This window comes from Rhea pennata, chromosome 3 (assembly GCF_028389875.1).
Source record: "Rhea pennata isolate bPtePen1 chromosome 3, bPtePen1.pri, whole genome shotgun sequence".
NCBI classification, from domain to species: domain Eukaryota; kingdom Metazoa; phylum Chordata; class Aves; order Rheiformes; family Rheidae; genus Rhea; species Rhea pennata.
In genome coordinates, this window is record NC_084665.1 from 108,111,905 (window position 1) to 108,132,564 (window position 20,660).

At 39.3% G+C, this 20,660-nt stretch overlaps 1 protein-coding gene across 1 annotated transcript; it reads right to left on the bottom strand.

The window, feature by feature from the left end:
* Positions 1–2,944: 2,944 nt before the first annotated feature.
* On the bottom strand, positions 2,945–18,675 carry ALKAL2 (ALK and LTK ligand 2). The gene is made up of 6 exons (XM_062572981.1): positions 18,379–18,675; positions 17,341–17,672; positions 14,753–14,806; positions 14,556–14,636; positions 11,997–12,062; positions 2,945–3,587 (listed from the first exon to the last, which is right to left on the bottom strand). Exons 2-5 carry the CDS (start codon positions 17,597–17,599, stop codon positions 11,998–12,000), a joined length of 459 nt encoding a protein of 152 aa, XP_062428965.1. The 5' UTR covers positions 17,600–17,672; positions 18,379–18,675; the 3' UTR covers positions 2,945–3,587; position 11,997.
* Between the last annotated feature and the right edge of the window lie 1,985 nt (positions 18,676–20,660).

A 20,660-nucleotide genomic window follows, 5' to 3' on the forward strand; every position in this document is an offset into this window, starting at 1 on the left:
GTGTAAGGTAGTATTTTCAGGACAAAACTTGTTATTTTAAAAGTGTAGATGTGAAGTGTATGTTTTATATCATACAGTTAATAAAAATAATTAAAATTCAAACAATCTAATTAAAGAAATTTGCTATAATCTCAGTTCCTCTATGGACAGTATTGTCAGATACTGCTCAGGAGAGTACTTGGACTGTCTTCAGTTATATATAACTATACTCTCAGAGCACACTTTTGACTGACTATCTGTAATATAATTTGAGGTTAATAGAAGGCCAGTAAGTAGGAAGTTCTGCTCTCACAAAAATTGCATTGTAAAAGTCCATGCCTGTTTGTCTGAACATTGCCTTTCATTTCTGCCTTAGGTCTCTTTTGAGAGTAGTAACATAACTGCTACCATGGCAATTTCCTATTTCAAGTAATGGCAACATTGGTATGAACTGGTATTACCCACATTATCTTTAAAACTTGCTTTCTTACTTAGCCTTGCTGTGTTACTGCCACTGGCTATCTTCCAAACTAATGTAGAGTTGCCTCTGGATTCGTTACTCACTCACCTCCTGCGCAAGGGATGTATTTTGATAGAGGACTCTCTTATTCCTGGGGAGGGAGGAATCTTGGTGTCACTGTGGAGATGTGCTGCAGCCTTCATAGTGGGGGTTAAGTCTCCTAAGACTATTGCAGTAGAACAGCTGAAAAATGTTTGTGTTGATGAGATTTGTTTTCTGACTCCTGAACGATCATTCAGAATTTTCCTAAAAATACAGTATTACATGAAATTTAAAAACCTGCTTACAAAATGCAAATGGTAGGTGGAATATCCAAGTACAGAAACAAGTATCTTTATGTATAATTTGTATTACCAGCAATTTTGATTTTTTTTGAAGATCAAGTTAAGAATTTTTAGGTTAAAAATTCTTTTAGGCTGTTTCACTTCAGGGATTAATTTGGGAGTTAAACCAAATCAAAATGAAAGACTTTCTTACCTAAGACAAGGAATATATATTTCAGATCAGATGAAACATTGAATTTGAAGAAGAAAAAAAAATTTCCATTTCTGTTATGAATGCTTTAACAAAATAAATGAGTGAAAATAATGAGCAGTTAGGCACAAACCATATTAGATGTGGTTTTATGCACTACCTCAGAAGCAGTAGAGTACTAGCATCTCAAATATTCTATTAGAAGTAAAATAACTCAGAAGGCTGAGAACATGATGGTTTGTGCTTTCACAATCATGCCTGAGTAGGAGTTGAACCTATGGTTTTGTATATTTGAAAGCCAGGATTTAAAAGCTGTAAATATTTATCTTTGCACTGCTGGGGTAACAGAAAGGAGAAAAAACAGAAAAAAAAAAAAAAAAAAAAAAAGTTTTATTCCAAGCTGATACTAAGTCAAAACTTAGTTCGATGTTAAATTCGAAGGGTCAGGCTTGAGCTAACTTGTTTTCAGCAAGTAATATATTGGCTAAATGATTCACTGGCTATGGTAGCAGGAAAAAGCTGGGGTTTTATTATTATTATTTTTATCTCTGTTTGCTTTTGGGTTTGGGGGATGGATTTGTTTTGTTTTTTGAAGCAGATTCGTGCATTTGAGCTGGAAGAGCTACACTGCATGTAGAAAGACTATAAAATAATGAGAATACAGAAGCAGGATAGTCTTCAGAGTAAGGACAGTTGCATGGTACCATGATTTAGGTTACAAGAAAAACAGTAAACATAATGCACAAATCACAAAGATGATTAAGCTTTTACAGGTTTTTTCTTTAAAAAAAAAATAAAGTAGAATTTGCTCTTTTTTTTTCTCTTTCAGTTAAGGTAATGAACCCATATCTAGGGCTAAATAAGCAAACCTTTATATAGTATAGTTGTATCTTCTATCAAAGTATGCTGACTTTGCCAAATCTGGAAAAAGCTTGCATAGAATTAAGTTCTTTATATTCATTTTTTAAGCCATTAGATATATTACTACTTTCATTTTACAATATAAACTCCCATATTAAATTCTGATCTGATTTCAATCAGTGAAACTACAGAGAAGCACAGAGTTCCTCCCCCATGTTTACTGCAGACGAGCAGCTAAGTGAATTGTGTAGGAGTACTTCTCTTAACTACATGTTTTTCAGTGTACATGTTATTATTGCCAATGAGAAATGAAACTTCAGTACTGCCTAAATGATGGCAGTACTTCTGTCATTTTTCCTTTATTTTTTTTTAAGACAAATGGATGCTGATGGGGTTTTTAGTGTGAATTTCAAGAATCTCAGCCTACCTATTTCTCAGGGCAGCGTTTTGTTTTGTTTTTACATTTTGTGGATGTAATTGAGGATAAAGTGGAAGCTTAATGGTAGTATTTAGAAAAAGATCGTTACCACAGGACATGTATCATACTCCCCCCCCCCCCCCCCCCCCCAGTTTGAGCCACTTTATTATAACAACTGGATTGAATATCTGATTTAAGGAAGAAAGGCATATCATTTAAAGAAAATCATATCAAAGCTTCCTGAGGAGTCAGCAAAGACTTACTCAAAAGTTACGGTACTACAATATTTTGTTGGATACATACTGGTTATATCACTTTACAGTATCATGAATAGACTGCAGAATTTCTGACAAAGTTTGGCCAGGAAAAAAAATCTAATTTAGGAATCTGTAAGAGTTGGGGCAGCCCTGTAGTCTGGACACTTCTTGAGATTGGAACACACAGATCTGACTGTACACACAAATCCAAAGAGAGTGTCCAAGCTACTGGAATTCTCTGAGGGGAGTGTACTCCCCCTGCCTCCCTCCCCCCATTAATCCAAGGAAACACTCATTGGCAAAAGGTTTAAGTGTGGATAAATTACAGTGAGTACCTGAGAACAGCTTCCATTTCATCAAATTCTGGAGTCCGAGGGGTGAAAAGAAAATGCACTGAGGATAACTTAATACCAAACACTTTATTACTTATGTTTGTTATTTACAGTATTTACATATTGCACGTTAGCTGGAATGTTTTATACATTTATTATATAAAGTAGATTAATGGCAGCTTTAGTGTGTGTACAAAATCCATGCTCCACTGTCCCCAAAAATATGTTTACTTGGAATAACGTTTCTTTGTCATGCAATTTGTACTCCTAGGGTACAATGTGACCCCAATGCAAGTCTGTTTTAACCAAACTTTTAAAAAATTGCATAACATGAAGGATATCAAGTGACCACAACTACTGTGGAGCAGATCTTTAATAGTTCTAGATATACAAACAAACATTCCTTAAAACCTCAGAATTAAGCAACAGAACATCAATTTTCTCAGTGAAGTGTTCGTGTTTATGTAATTTTGGCAGCATTGTACATCAGTTGTAGAGTGTGTTTTTTAAGTATGGAGCATTAAGTACTACTGGCAGTTACACTACTGTAAAGAATGTCATTCTGCAAACTGTTGACAGCATACAAAACGCATGTTAAAAGAATTATGGGAAGTAGTCTGTCAATCTGCAAAAATAAATCTCTTGTTCACAATGGAATATGTTATAAAGGTAATAAGTTCTATTTCCCTGTTGGTTTCCAAGGCACTTCTCTTGGTTCTTGGTGTTTCTTTTCATGGTAATAACATCTGTTGGATTAAAAGAAAGAAGAAAGTTGCTTTTCATAATTTTCATACTTGCATACAAGTGTTTAAAATGCATTTATCATATTGAAAATAGTAAGTAAATAAAACTGGAGAATTTAATTTTGTAAGGATCTAAAAGCACATTTCTGATTTAGTTCACTTCATATCAGCCTGACTACTAAATTAGTATATAAGTTGAAGTTTTGGGAATCCTCCTTCTTTGTGGTGTTTCATTATAGGTAGAGAAGATTTGGAAAACTGGAGTTTTACCAATTCAGTGTATTTGCAGATCAGTTTAGCATCTTTGTATAACTGCAGCAGAGATCAAAGCATGAATAAACAGCAAGGAATTTCTGTCTTAATGGCTTTATATCAAGAAGAAGCTGATATAATGTCCAGTAATGTAAATCTGTCAAGGTCAAATTTGAAAGATTTAGAAGGATTCAGTGTTTTGTTGGTCCTATCAGTGAAGAAACTTGGACTCATAAACAAGAAGCAAATAAAAGCAACTTTCTGAGATTCAGTAATAGAAATCTTACCCATGGGACTTGCAAATAGTGAAGCAACACAAGTTGAATAGCAGCAATGGTTGAATTTGCTGCCAGTTCTATTAACTCTGCCCAGGGTAGTTTCTTGGAATCAAATCAAAGCCATTTCTATGACTGGTATAAAAATCAGTGATATGAAAGCATAGACTTCCAGGTCATGTTAAATAGGTACTTTCTAATAGTTAAAAAGGTTAATTCCTAAGTGGTTGAGTGATGAAGGTTGCCTTCAATGCTTTTTTCCCTACACCTTTTATAAGCCTACTTCTCTGAAAAAATGTAATTATCTATATATGTTTGTGTATGTATTTAGAAGTCTGTCCTCTATCCAGTAACTTCTGAGTTTGTTAACCACACTTCCCACCACCTCATTTTCCAGACAGATGAGTATCAAATGCTTCAAGTCTTAGAAACAAATGAAACTGGGTAAAGATGACAGCCTGTTAATGCCCTAATTGAAAGAAAAATATGTAGCACAAACTCTATTCTCATTAGACGACAGAAACTGCGCATGAGAGAGAGTGTGCTTTCAAGAGAACACATTCAAAGGGATTTTTTTTTCCTCACGGTAGCATATGGTATCATACTCTGGTATCATGGATACCAAACAGTCCACATGGCAGATACAAAGCAGTAGATCCTCTGATTATGTCATTTTCTAAGCTTAAAACTTCTATATTGTTTGTTCGAACACATGCATTTCCCTTTCTCCCACGATCAGTGTGAATTTTCTGATATTCTGAAGTTCCCTGATTTTTTTCTTCTGCCGAAGTGTAATTTGTAATAGAATGATTTGAGTGCAAAGTCAGCCACGATATAATCCATTGGAAATCAAGCTATTGGTCCATACAGAACTACTTGTTAGTAGTATTCATAGTGTCAATAGTGTTCTATTTAAACATGTATTTAATTTTGTAATTTTTATAAAAGCATTAGAAAAATGTAATAATGTAACAGAATAACAGAAAGGCTTAATGTAGTTTAGATTTGTTCTGGCTTTGCAGATAGGACAAATGCTTTTTTCTTTTCCTTTTTTTTTTTTTTTTAAAAAAAAAACTTCTTTCACTAAAGGAGATACTGGCCTAAGTTCTTTCCATCTTGCTTTTTCATCTAGCTTATTTTCTGTGTATATATCCATACTGTGCTCTATTTAAGCTGAAAAGTGATGTTTATAAACTAATATGCTGATCACAGTATTTGGTACAGCTGACAAGTTATACACAGAATTTAATAATTTTTTTCATTACTAATGAAAATATACAGCTCGCTGAGCTTGAAAAACTGGGAATGGTCATGTTCATGCATAGAACACTCCTTTGTTATTTCATCTGTATCTGCTTTTGTATGAACATTGATCACAAGTGGTGGATCTTTGGTTCTCAGTGCTCAGGTAAGTTGCAGTTTCCTAAATCCTCTGCCTTTTCAGAATCCCGTGGAAAGGCCCAATAGTTGTAGCATTAAACACTGCTGTTGCAGTATTCTTTATTTCACGTTTTCACATAGTCTGTGCCACATACATCAAATCTAGGAAAATAAGACTGCAGCTTAGCTGAAGGATAACACACAACATTCAGGATCTGCAGTAAGAATACTAGTTGATTGCAGTATCTTATTGAGAATATTGGCAGCCATACAAGCCCTTTCTCCCATTCTGGTTTTCTAAGTTTTCCTTTCTAATGTGAAAAAAACCCCAGCAATGATGGTTAAAACCTCACAACCTTAAAATTGTTTTTATTTTAAAAAGCACAGATGAAAGCTATTGTGAAGGCATACTACAGTTTTCCAGATTTGGTTCTAGTTGTTATCTGTGAGTGATAATAGACATAAGCATTGGGAAAGACCTGTCCTGTAGAAGAGAGTTTAATGTTTTAAATGTCAATATAACCATTAATACTGTGCCAGTAAAATTCTGTAGCAAAATTTCTTTCCTTTTCTTTCCTCAGCTGTGACTGCCTAGATTGATTCAGTGCTCATTTTTGAGCAGACTTCTGAGATCAACATACTGGACACAGTGAAGCTGTTAATGTTTTATCTGGTGCAATCCACAGAGATCCTCTAATAAGTAAAATTGTGGTACTCAAAAATGCCTATTAACAAAGCTGGATTATGCCACACCAGTAACTTGGAATGAGTTACTTACATATCCAGTTTGAAGCAATGGCTATTATAAAGTCTAAATCAGGTACTTTAGGAACTACTTTTTGTAACCAAGCAGAGATGATGGACTATATCCTGGGAGTTGTATATGATGGATAAGGCTATACTTTCTAGAAACAAATGTCAGTTTTCACTGAATAATATGCAAACCCCACATCTTAATTCAACCTTCGCTTGTTTTCTGAAATGGAAGTGGCTGACATTGAGTCCATTCAGTGTTACTTTGAACAAGAAACTGTGTAAGAAAGAGATCAGTTAAGGGATGTTGTTCCATTATGAGAAAATGTGTGTAGCAAAGCTTAAACAAGAGCCCAGATACTATTTTTGCTTAAGGATGGTTTGATAATAAATATAGAATATGGTATTGCTAGTCTCCTTGTTCATTTGAAGTAACTATCTACAACACAGGTATGAAATTCATAAAGGTAAGTACATTGTCAGCAAAGTAATTAAAAGAAATCTTCAAAGCAGAGATAAATAAAACTACAGTGGAAAAGCTACAAGCTTTCACACATGATATTGCAGTCCTTACTCCTTGAGCTACTATGTACACTACAAAGAATTTTTGAAGAATGATTTGTGCAATCGCTGGTCTTTAACAAACAATTTACAAGTGATGGAAAAGGGAGAGCACCAACAGCAACACCTCCAGTTTTCAAATAGAAACGGTAAAATTTCGATCTGCCGAAAGCCAAAGCAATTTTGACAAATGCTGTCAAGGAGGCCAGAATTTCTTCTCCAAGTTCACTGTCATATTGCTAATATCGTAACTGAACTATAGGTGAAGACTTCAGGAACGATGCCCCTGACATTTTTTTTAATTGATGTACATACGGACAATATAATGTTTGTTGGATATATCTGCATGGATAAGGAGAACTTTGGAGGAACTGGAGAAAAATGAAGCTGAAAGAACAAAGGAGTGTAGGGGAGAGAACTCTGGCATAAGCATGTGAACGCAAGAAGGAAAAGGTGTTAGAGAATAAAAAATGTTAGAGATGGCGCTGATGACTAGTGGGGAACCCAACTTGGAATTGCCCATGAAGAAAGAACCATGAGCGATGTGGTAGTAAAGAGATGCTGCTCCGGTTTCCCTAATGTAGTCTGAACAAGTGAAGGGGCAGTAAGAGCCCTCGCATTGCTTACATCTTTGTGTGTGGCAAAATGTGAATGTTCTGTAAAGGAACCACATGATGGAGCCCAGTCAGATATGTGTAGGATAAATTAGAAAGTGAATGTCCCACAGATGCATTGTAAAATAGGTGACTCATCTCTGAAGAAAACTTAACTTTTGATCCCATAAGGTTTAAATTTGTGTTACACACATCCCTGACTGAACTATCTTGTTGATCTGCCAACCAAGTGCTGCTTATGAAACCTTGTTTCCATGAGCAGTGGATATCAATCATGGGCTTGTAGAGAGAACCTTGACTTGATAGGAGGACACGAACATACCTTAACTAATGAAAATTTTGGCTATTATCTCTAATGATTTTTTTTTTTTTTAATGTAAAACCTGTAGCTGAGTTAGGAACAGAAGGGAGTATATCCTCTTTCAGGGTGTGGTGAAACCTTTTCACAGTTGTAAATTAATTCCTACTTTTGAAGATTTTGTAGATTTGAGTAGGAAAAACTAAGCTGAGTTTAAGAACTGTAATCATCTGGCTAAACTGCACTGGCTTGGCAGTGAATACTCATCTTTGTTTAAGAAGATAGCGTGTGTGTGCACACGCATACACACACAAATCGGTTATGTACTATGACAGTAAAAGATGTCTAATTCCTGTTTTCCTATCTTGTTTGATTTTAGCATTGAGTTTCAACATTTTTTGTGTGCTTTAAAACTACGATAATCCAAAACACATTTTAAGTCCAAAACAAGCCCGAATCTAGTATTTTTCTTTCAAAACTGATCTTTAAATATGGACAGTTTTCTGTGGATTTTAAAAATACGCAAAAGCTAACTATTGGCTTGTCAAAGGATCAAAAGCATTAATTCATCTATAGCCCAGTCATGAGCCTACAATGAAATTATTTTTCAGCTAGTGAGCAAAATAGGAATTTTATATATACATATATATATATAAAATCTTGATAAAAGCATAAGCATGGACAATTAAGAATGTTATTAGGTTAGAATACGTGAGTTTGCATATTGGATCAGATCACTGATTGGTCTAGCATATCACCTTAACTGTCAAAAACATGCTTAAATATAAAAATGAGTATGTCTAAATATCGGAATATAAAAGTAACTGTCAAGATACTTATTCTGAACCTTATCTCTGCGGATATATTTTGAAGAAAAAATATGCAATAAATCTCAAGTATGACTTAAATTTTTATTCTTTTTTTAGTATTGAGGCTCCAGTTCGGTAGTGTATTTAGCTTGATCTTAGAAGAAGCATAGGCTCAAGAGTTTTGTTAAATTAAAGCACATAAACACATTTATAATTCATTATTTTTAAATACCCTATTTCTTGGGCAATAATTCAACACTTAAATGATAAGTAAGAAAAAAGCACAAATCTTCTGGGTTTTTCCCATGGAAACTCTTAAATAGCAAGAATATGAAACATCTCAAAGTTCAGAAAGATTTTCTAAAATGTACTTTCTCGTTATAATTAATATAAACTTAGTCATTAAACTACAAATAGACTACAATTTTAGTTATAAATAATTATAAAATAATGCACTATATGTCAACTTCAACTTTTGTGGAGTAATGTCATGTAATTATTTTGTTATCTAAGACTGAGGAGTTAGTCTGAGCTTTAGAATTAATACTAAGAGACTGGAAATGTCTATATGCTTTCAGGCTACAGATAACTATTCTTGCATTAGAAAACTATCTTAAGAAAAAAGCACTGCTTTGAAATCTTGTCTAGCTATGTATAAATGTACTATGTTCAAATTTTGAAATTTCTTGAAAACACTTGAAGTCTGGATTAATGATAATTATCTACTCTGTGGAGCAAAAGTATTGGTAAGTGGAAAAATACAAAAAGGAACCCATTTCTCTGTAGCTCAGTCCATGAAAAGATGAAAACAAATACGGCTGCATTATACTTTTTTGTGAGAGATGCTTTACCCACACAAAGTGAATTGATGAGGTGGAAAAGCTCTGAAGAGGAAAGGCATAGTTTTATAGGGACACCCACGGATCTCAAGGTATCTGTGGTGGAGAATAGGCTTTCTTTCTATTAATGCAGGTCAGTCAGGAGTAATGGTACTATTACTCATTCAAGTCTGTGGAAGATAACAGAAGTGGAATGTTACTCCCCTTCAAACATGCCTTTTATCTGAGCAAAGTAAATGTTAAACAAGATAGGGATTTCTTTTTTAACTGACAGCTGACTGACAGCTTGAGAATAGAACTACTCTTTTCTGTTCTTTCATAATATGAGTTTGTGTTTTCATAATAGGATGCATGAACTTTATAAGGGAAAGAAGAAAATAATTCCCTAGTCTGACATATCTGCTTATTATTAGCATTGGTAATAACACTATTCACCTACCTTTTGCAGGTGAATATGAAAGATAATAGCTCATCTCTTCCTTGCTTTACGGATCTTGCAATTGAAAGGTTGAATCCCTGGAATTTCTCCTAGCTAAATCATTTGATTTCAGTATCTGCTAAGTTTTATTTATTTTAGTGCTATATACAATTGCTCCCATGATTCCATCCCTGAACACACAAAGTATGGATAAAAGATTCCTCTCTGTGGCTGCATGTTTGAGATTAAGGTGTCAAGTAACATCAAATGATTGAACCTTAAAAACCATCTGTGTTGAAGCTGAGATAGTTTATTGTATACTGCTTTCTTTATGTGAAAATGAAAACAGATTGGAAGTCAGGTGGAAAAATACTTTAAAAAATGTGGAACTCAGCATAAAATCAGGAAGTAAAATTATATCTTATGATTTAATATGTATCTCTGTCCTTGCCATTACAAGTCTTTCCTAATGTCTAGCTGAAATCCTCTTTTGCTGCAGATTTAAATATATTACCTCATCTTTATCTACACTGAATATAGGGGATAGTTTCTAGTTACTTTTTATGAAATTGAATAGCTCCATCATGCTTTCCCTCAGACTTCTTTTCTTCAAACTAAGTAACTCCAATTCCTTTAATGTTTTTAAAATTTTTTCTAGATCTTTGATTATCTGTGTTGCTCTCCTTTGGACCAAGAAGCACCCATCTTTCTTCAAGTGTGATACTCTTAATTGAATATAGTATTTCAGTGGAGATATTACCAGTAATAGTGAAAAGGTTGTTTCAGGTATTTATGCTTATACATTCCAGTATGTTATCTGCCTTTTTTCCAAGTGTGATGTGATTAATTTATGCTTATTTTGTGATCCACTTCAACCTGCACATTTTGTATAGAACTTCTACCCATCTAGACAATCACAACTTGCCCTATATTGCTGCAGTTATTCCTGCTGCAGTTATTCCTACATGACTGCAGAATTCTGCTCTTTCCCTTAAATTGCATCCTATTTTTACACTAGTTATCCAAGATTATTTTTAATATCAGTATTCAATTCCAATATTGTACTCTTATGTTTGCCTCTCTTACATCCCTGTCATTCATAAAGTATATAATCTCTTCTGTCACCCAAGTTATCGATGATCACATTGAACAATGTCAGACCCATAACAGATCTCTGTGTGACTCTGCTCAAAACATTCTCCCAATTTGCTGTGAAGCACTAATAACTTGAAATCTTTTTCCAACCATTTTTATGTTTATCCTGAATGCATTTCCCTAGCTTACTTGTGAGAATGCTATGCAAAGCAGTGTGTGAACTTTAAAAAATAAAATGAGGTGCATAGTATTTACTGCTTTTCTTCACTGACTCTTCTCACAAGATACATTATTTTGTCATAGAGTTGAAACATATCGGTTTGACAGCATTTGTTATGGACAAATCTCTATGGGTTATTATTTATCTCTTTGTCAGAGGTCACATTTTTGTCTCAGGAAAAGTTTGAGAAGGACATTAGTCCTTTTGTGTTCTTATGTGTCAATTCTGTAGAAGTATAGATAGTTTGAAAGTACTTTTTTGGGTTTTGGTGCACTACTGAATTATCAAAGCATTTTTAGGAATTTAAGAGGTATAACTAGGTTAAAGAGAAGGATATAACCGATTGACATAAAAGATGAACAAAGCAGAAATCCCAAGAAATCTGAGTGACATAAAGCTAGTTTATCAATAGTATTAATATATTTTAATTGAATTATTATAAAAGCACCTGTAACTAAACTGCATGTATAAAGTTTTCATGTGTACAGTTATGTATATACTAATTCATATTAAAATGTACACCATAAATCTACAGCTGCACACATAAAAAGGCTTCTATTGCCAACAGGCGCAATTGTATACTAAGTCAACTCAGTCAGCTACAGCTGTTGTGCTTTGTTCTGTAACAACAAATTCACTATCTTCTAACTACATACTGCTATGAATAATTCACAGCTGATGCACATGTATTTTTATATAAATGCCTCTGGTGGGGGGTATCCTTTATTTATGGCCAATATTTTGCCAGATTAAGACACTTATGCCAAGTACTCCGAAAGAAGAATACCTTAGCCAAAAAGTGACTGTTACTACACTCCCACAAATTTTCATGTTTGAAGAGCAAAATCCACAGTTTTACTATGCTGTGGAATGCTACTTCCACTATCAAAAAGCTTACCTTATCCTTCCATGCACACTGGGCTTACTGCCAACCGAGTAAGAAGCCTGGCACATCTCTTATAGTCTGTCATGAAAAAACACCATAAATAAACATTTCTAAAGTAACCAGTTTTGCTTTTAAAAATCAAAATTGTTAAAGGTGTGCAAATTATTGTCATAATAAACTTTAACCAACAACTTAGTTTGCAATGGTATAGAAATCTGATTCTCAGACCTGGAAATTTAATGTGCAAGAGTTACATAAGTGTGAGCCTTGTCTAACTGGTACATACAACTACATACATGTGATTTGTACGTACTTAATATCTATAGATAAATAACATGAACATGTATAGAGGCTGTCGAAATGCATGTATGCATGAAAATTTATGTATCTGTGCCTGTACTCAAACGTGGGATCTAAGCATGTAACTACAGTACTTCCACATTAGTGGAAGAAAATGTACTGCTCACTCATCTTTAAAATTCAGTCTTTAGTGAATAGGCCTAACAACATAATTAAAAAATAATGCAGCTTTCTAATATATTTTTGTCTTGGAAGAATTGATATATTAGATGAATAAGGTCTCTAGTTGATAGAAACAGAATATATATATTCCCTTATTACCAATGTAGAATGATTTCACCTATTCTTTTGATGTTCTCTATATAATCACAGGACCATTAAGTCCAGCCCCTAGCTACAGTAAGGAGCCATATCATATAAACTCATTCATAACTGTATTAAGTTTGATCTTAAAATTATTTTTTTTCCACAGTACTCCTATTGTTAGTAATTCTGATGTTAGGCACCTTCTGCTTTTTGATGCGTTCGTAATAAGGAGCTGTGATGAACAGAATTGACGCAAAGCTAAAAAAAATTCATCAAGATGTGTGTGTGTGTGTGTTTTTTTTTTTTTTTTCCCTTGTACATGGCAAACTGTAAGCAAATTATGTGAAAAAGCTGGCCATGGACAGACCACAGACTAAGTTAGTGTCCATATGTCAATGCTACCATGCTACACAAAGCACTAGAAAGTAGGCCCACAAAATACTTTTCTACTAGTTACCAATTTGTTGCAGCACCATGGGCACTTTTTTCTTTGTTGATTTGCCTTTCAGTGACTACATAGACTGAATAGGAAAGTATTAACCTAAAATCAGAATATTATCAAAAGTAACATGATACTGTGCATGAAGAATTACAAGAGGCTGTTTACTTCATGTTCTTACAAGAAATTTGCTTTAAGAAGATGCTAGCAAATCTAACATAGTGACTGATAGCAATTTTTTCTTAGTATTATTTAATGAGTAACTACATTTGATGTTTCCTAGAGATTCAATGTCAACAATCCCTAACTCACAACTTAGATATGCTATAATTGCCATTTATACAGGTTATGTTCCATTATCCAGAAAACATTACGTTAGTGGATATTTCACTTGTCAGGAGGAAAAGGCTAATTCAGACTTTCAGGCCACCTAGTCTTTAGCTTCAAAGCTGAAGGTACTAGTTAGTGCTGAGTCAAATAATGTTTGTGATGTGACCTTATGGAAGAAGTAACATTATCATGTATTTGTCTAAAACAGACTAGTTAACAACCATCCTCATAATCAATGTAAACTGGACATGACCTGGTTAGACATTATTTATAATTCTTCATCAATTGTAAGTAGCCTGGTATCTTTCCAAAATGGTCCTAATCCGAATCTGTACAAAGAGGAAGCCTGCAATTCTTAACAGATATGCCTTTAAAATATATTGGGCTGAAATATTTATTAATACTTGAAACTTGGAATCTGAAACTCTTGATTCTATTCCCAGCTCTGTTACTGACCCAACTGGTTGACCTTAGACAAGTAAAATAAAGTGCTCTTCCATTCTAAAAAGGCTGTACTAAAATAGCATCTTCTTACTCAACAGGTCTGCCTCTCTGTTAACCTGGAGTCATATCTACCAACTGATGACTGTCAATTTCTGATTTTTTAAAATTTTCTATGCTGCCAGCGTTGCTGAGATACTGTAATTTGTGTACATCAATTGATTTGTTTATTAGGCTTTAGTAAGTTACACTTATGTATTTCACTGAAGACAAAGGTTGCAAAGATTTACAGGGAAGATCACTGACAAACTGACTCGCCAAAATATAAAATGTCTGTAAGATACGTTCTATATAAGATAATTAATTAAGAAGGAAGTAGTCCTATCTGCTTTTCTGATTCTATTTTGAGTCTGCCTAAATATGAGAGGTTTGGTAAAGGAGCTGTATGTTCCTATGCAAAATTAAACACCTTTTGATCTGGAACCGAACAAACCCATCCATAGGTATCTAAGAAAGCAGTGTTTACAGTTACTCCACACAGTGTATTTGTATTGAAGTCATGTTCCCACTTTTGCAACCAGTAACACTATCCCAGCAAGCATTCTGTAAAGCTCAGTTAGCATCTTTCAGAGCACCCCAGACTTCACTGCAAGAAACAGTCTAGCATAGTATCACAAATCTGGTATCCCACAAAGACCCATATTTAGGGTATTTCTGCTGTTTTATCAAAGTTAATCTTAGCTTTTGGCACTTACATGCTGGGATGGTGCAATCCCTTGTATTGTGATAAAGTCGATGAAAGTGTTTACTACATTTTGGGCTAAAGTAGAGAGGACCTGAAACATAAAGAAAAATAATATTAATCAGCACAGCTCACAGAAGATATTGTAAGGACAGTGCAGCCTACAGTTTGTAGATGAAATAATGGATACAAATGCAAAATTAAACATACCTGTTAAATGCTTTAAAAACTTGTCTTTCATCCTCAAATCTCTGGGAACTATTTCTGTTGGACAGAAAAAAAGAATATTCACTGGGCTACACTGGAACTATGTTTGCCAAGTATAGTATGAAAGAAAAGGGAATAAATTCAGATGAGCAAACACCACTGCTACATCTTGACAGACAAAAAAACCCCCATCATTTGTGTACAGTGGACCAAACTGCAAGCTTTGGTTTTACAAATGGAGCCACTGTAAAGTGTACTGCAGAGCACTGTGATGATGAAACACACATGTGTTCGGTGTGCAGTCATTAATGCTGTTGACAACTAAGAGTCGGATTTTAGTTCTTTATGGTTTGCATTATCACCCAATCTAAATTTAAATTCTTAAAGAAAATTTAGTTCACAGTTGCTCAGAAATGGCATATTTCACTAACAGTAAAGATCCAAAGATGCATTTAAGTTTGGTTTCTTGGCGTCTCTTCTGATTCTCTTATGTAAATGTATCCACTATTTTTGTCAGAAGTGTGTTTGTACTATCCGGCTGTAATCATGAAACTGGATTGATCTACTTACAGGAATCTATCTTTTTTCTGCTAGCAGTAAATAAAATTCACAGGAAATGATCCCAAGCAAATTGCTCTCTTCTGGCTGCCTATGTTTGTGGTTTACCACTTTGGGTTTTGTGTTCAGCAGATGGCAAAATGAAACTGGTTTACTGAAATCCATTTTAGCCCTAACCTTTGCTTGTGTCTTCCTGATTTACAGCTATCTTTGATTGCTCTCAATTACAAACTCTACACTGATAGCTTAGTGATGATTGTGTATGATACACTACATGGTGCTTTATTTATTTGACCATAAATGCCTTAGCAGCCTTTTTCATTCCCTTGGCACCTCTTATCAGATCTAAAACACGGAACATTTCCATCCAGATCTGATTGACTTGTGAGGTTAGACACTTCTTGAAAGTCATTCTTCATTTACTTCTAACTTTAGTGAGTGTAAGTAAAATTGACCTTATCATATTTGACCTAATTATGTCATGAAGAGCAATAAAAACTCACATGCTTCACTCAGGCTTTTCCCATGGGACAGACTCGCTGGAAAAGTAATGCCTAAACTGAAATGAAGGTCTAGAAACAGTAGAGTCCTCTGAAAAGGAACCTTTTTAGAGTTACTGGTAATAACTGTGTTATAACAACAGAATGAAAAATCCTGTTTAGGAGTCAATGATAGCAGTACCAACTAATCTCAAGTGGTTTTATATTCACATAAACAAATGTATCATCAAAAGCCAGATGTTTCACGACAACATATAAATGCAGGATAGCCAACTCTGCCCAAATTCCAAGTTAAGTCTTCAGAATTGTATAGGTTAGCGTTCGCTGCCAATCTGCCCTCTTAACTTTTTGACATTTATCAGACAAAATCTTCCCAGTGTGCTGATCTTAAGTAGAGCAAATTTGTCGTCTTTTATACATTCATTAATCATCCAGATAGGGAAGTAACATTTTAGTGACAATCACCAACAACTGCTGATCATTCTGATTTTTGAAGATGAGTGATATTGAAGAAAATGTAGAAAGAAGCTTTGTGAGATCAAAAAAAAATGGACACACAAATATCAAAATAGCAAAATCAAAGCCAGTTTGGGAAAAAATGAATAGACATCTGCTGGAAAATATTCAAAAAGTCATTTCCAGCAGCAGGTGTAAGCTGAGCAGCAGTAACACTGATGGGGTTTGGGAGTGACACCAAACAGTAAATTAGACATGGCAGCAGCAGAAGTCAAACCAGCTTTCAGATGGATGCACAGAAGTACATCATGAAACAGAACTTTGACTACCCTTCATCATGGCGCTTGGTATGACTGTTTCTGGACTGCTCTATACAATTTCAAATATTATCTCACCAGAAACCTGGGCTTTCGCTGGAGGTTATAGAAAAGCAATTCAAACGAGTAGAATGACGACTGAAGGAATGATTCGAAATATTTGTGGCATGAAGAGTGACAGTGCAGTACTCTGTTTCAGTTCCCCAGTATTTCAAGGATGCTAGCACCAGAGTACAAAAAGGACTGATAAGTAGAGGTGAAAAGTTTAATAAGGCTGAACTGCAGGAAAGACTTCTAAATGTGAACACTAGAAGAGCATAGCGTAGTCCTGCAGAGGAATTACTGAGAGGGTCATTTCCAGGAAAGACTTAAAACAGGCGCATTTAAAAAAAAAGGGTAAGCTTCCAGGAGGAAAAACCTTTTCATCCCTGATTTCTCTGTTCTCAGCCTATTTCACTGTTTAATATTGTACATTCTGTATTCTGTATTGTACACTGTATTAATATTGTACATTCAAAGCCCATACACAAGAGGTCTGACTTTCAGTTGAGTACACTGTCCAGAGAGTAAGAGTTTCTGAAGCATGAATGGAGTTTTGCTATCCTGACGTTGCAGCCTCTATGAGTTTTTCATACAGAGGCAACTGCAGTTATTCTGAGTGATGAATGCTTGATATAAAACTAGCAATCTGATGTCATTTCTGATTCTCCAAGGCAGTATAGAAAGCAAAAGATCCCCTAAATCATGGATTGCAACTTACCAGCTCTCTGCTCATCCTGGTATCCCTCATAGTCTGCCACTTCCCTTCGATCTAAGGTGTAGTCGTGCTTGGAGAAGTACTGTACCCCGCTGTCCTTCTCCAAATGGTACCTTTTCAGTTCCTGAATGATCTCCATGATCAGATTTAAGAGACTTTGCCTGTCCTTCAAATCTGTGGAGTCAGTTTTCTCTTTGCAATATCCTGCTGAGAGCATTAGCAGCACCAGCCCCAGCAACCCAGGAGACCTCAGTCCACTCATTGCAATCTGACCTGAAGGGTGAAGGACCAGATGAAAAGGAAGGATCCGCTGCTGTGGGAGGCCTCCTACTTCCCTGAAAGAGAAAAATCGGGGGTGGGCTGGAGGTGGAGAGGCTCAAGGGGGTGAAAGTGGAGCGACTACCGGAGAGCAGCGCGGGCTCCGCTCCGCACGTTACGTAAGGCGGGCGCCCGCGCAGCGGCGGGGTCCCCCCGGGCGGGCAGCGCAGCCGCCGCCGCCGCGCCGCGCCCCCGCCGCGCCCTCGGGGGCCGCGCTGCCCGGGCGCGCCGCCGCGGAGGCGGGACCCCCGCGCCGGGCAGCGGCGCGCAGCGCAGCCCAGGGGCGCGGGCCGCCGGGGCGACTTCGCGCGAAGTTTTCGCCGGAGCGGCCGCCGTGGCCCTGCGCCCCGCCACGGCATGTCGCCCTGGCAGGAGGTGCGCTGCTTCGCGCGGGGGCATGGCAGCGGCACGCCTCGCTCCTGGCTGCCCACGCTGCGTGCGCCCCTGGAGCCCTGCTCCCCTCTCTCTTCGCCAGCGCGGGGCAAGAGCGCGGGCAGCCACGGCGCCGCCGCCGGCGCAGCGGCGAGCCCGAGCCGAGCCGAGCGGCGCGCCCCGCTGCGTCCCCGCGCACGTGGGCGCCCCGTGCCGCGCCGCCGCCGGCCCGCGGGCTGTCACTCGCGTGGCCGGGCCGCGCCGCTGCCCCGCGCCGCGCCGGGCCGGGCGGGTGCGCTGCGGAGAGGGGCAGGGAGAAGGGAGGTCGCCGGCCCTTCCCGGCTTTTTTACCTGCCTCTGCGTCCCCCGATCCGAGGCGTCTTTACCGCGGGAGCCGCTCCCGCGACTCTGCCCGGGCAGCAGCAGCCCGCGAGCGGCGAGGAGTCCAAGTTTTCCCCGGCTGGGCCGCCCCCCTCCCGTCCTGGTGCTCTCGCCGTATCCACAAACTACTCCATCTCCTCCAGCCCCAGCGCAGCCGCTTATATAGGTTATAGGATGGACATGAGACGGCAGATAGTATCGACTTGGAAGTGGGTGGAAAACAATAAAAGTCCACTTGGCAACCTCGGGAGCGTCGCTGCCGCACAAGCCCTCCCTTCCCTCCCGCCCCGGTCCCCCCCGTCCCTCCCCTTGGCGCGGCTCTCCCGGGCAGGGCTCAGTCACTCCTTCTCCGCTCTCCGACGTAAGGAGACGGTCCCAAGTGTGCGCGCGGAGTGGGAGGGGGCGGCGGGAAGATGGGAAGGGGGGGGGAGCGCCTAGCCCGAGCCTTTAATTAGAAACGCGCTGAGAAGCCTCTGAAATATTCATGGCCCTTGGCGCGGCTCGCCGTCAGGCGGGTCCCCGGCCCGGGGCCGCAGCCGCCGCACTCCCTGCCGTCACTCGCTGGGGGCCGCGTCGCGGGGGCGGACGGGGAAGCCGCGTGTTTACCAGGAACTTCGGGTCTGGCTGCGGCGGGGAAGGGGAGGCGTTGGGGCGGGGGCGAGCGGCTGGGGAAGGGGGAGGCTATTTTCTGCTCCTCCCGACCGGGAAGCCCGCAGCGAGGTGGCTGGAGTAGGGTCCGGGTGGAAGAGGCGGGCGTGTCGCCTTTCTCGCTGATTCTTGGCAAGGGCAGTCCCGCGTGGCGAGGCGGCTTCCTGGGCTCTCAGCGCGGCACTGCCTGGAAACGCTCCCAGTAGAGCCGGCTGGGGTGGGGGGAGGCGGGCGAAGCGGCAGACGGCAGTGCCACGGGCAGCGGAGCGCTGAGGGCTCCTATCAGCTCTGTCGGAAAACGGTGACAAGCCGAATTAAGGGGGATTACCACGGGGGACGTGGGAGCGACGGCGATGGAAGGAGAGGAGGCGAAAGCCTCCCGAAAACACGTAGCATTATGTTTCCCCGTAAGTGGGAGCCATCCTGCAAGACTCAACACCTCCCGCCCAACCGCAGATTTTCAACCCAAATACTGTTCCCCTCCGTTTCCCTATTAAGCCCCTTAGAATTTCTGGAGCTGAAGTGAAACACGGTGAAACATGATCCAACTGAGCTTTTCTATTTACTTTGATTGTGTGTATAAACCTCTCCCTTGGCAGCTAAAAAGGCAAATATAAAGTTGGATCGAGCAGTGAGAGTACTTTCCAACCCCCAAAAGAAGACGGGGTCGGAGTGGGAGGCGAACGGTTGAGGGGACGGGAGGTGAACTCGCCGGGAAGGAGGCATCCAGCTGATAACGTCCGCTCCCACGCAGTGAGATCGGTAACTGAGAAAGCGCTGCCTCTCCTGCCCTGCGCTGGTGGTCAGGTAGAGCGCGGCGGCGTCCTCTTCAGGCAGCAGCAACAGTGACCCGCAGCGGCAGCTGGCGAAACTGAGCCCTGGCGAGGCCGAGCCGAGGGAAGCGGCGCGGACCCAGCGCGGGGGGGGAAGGAGGCGGCGGCGACCCATCCGAGCTCCCCCTCGGGGGCTTTGCCCGCCGACGCGAACCCCGTGTCGCCGCTGGGCACGGGCGCGGGAAGCGCGCGGAGGCGACCGTTAACGGCGGCGGCGCGCGGAGGCGACCGTTAACGGCTGCGGCTGTGAAGGTAATCCCCTCCCCCCGGCCCGCGCCGTGCCGCGGTCGTCTGTCAGAGCCAGGAGCCGCCTCGCCACGTGCGTCTCGAAGGAGCTTCGCCTTCTGCCGGTTGAAGAGCGTTACAGCTGCTCACAGAGGGCTGTAAATCACCGTCGGCCTGTCGCGGAGTAAGTTTTCATGACTAGATTTACAGGTCCTTCCGAGCAAACGGAAAAAGAAAAAGGAAAAGATGATTTCACAATGTTCTGTGTTCACTTTTTGTATGTTGCATTCTGTTTTCTGCAGATACTATTTTATTATTTTAAATATGTAGATACAATACACAATACAGTATGATTAAGAAAGACATCCAGAGGCAAGATTGAGCAAGAATAATTTTGAAAGGAGTCCAGAAAACTAGTTTCTCCTTGGCTTCGGGATTTGTTTCCAATATTGAGACTTGGGGAAAAAAAATGAAACAATAGTTCATCAGTAAGAATGGTACTTTGCATGACATAACCGTGGTATGGTTGTAGTTGCAAGTTAGTCA

Excerpts from the sequence above, each read along its gene's own strand:
- ALKAL2 (XM_062572981.1), bottom strand. The coding sequence starts at position 17,599 with ATGAGTGGACTGAGGTCTCCTGGGTTGCTGGGGCTGGTGCTGCTAATG. Across the intron at positions 14,807-17,340 it reads CCAGGATGAGCAGAGAGCTG|AAATAGTTCCCAGAGATTTG; the intron begins GTAAGTTGCAAT and ends TCTGTCCAACAG. Across the intron at positions 12,063-14,555 it reads GGATTGCACCATCCCAGCAT|ACTATAAGAGATGTGCCAGG; the intron begins GTAAGTGCCAAA and ends TTTTCATGACAG.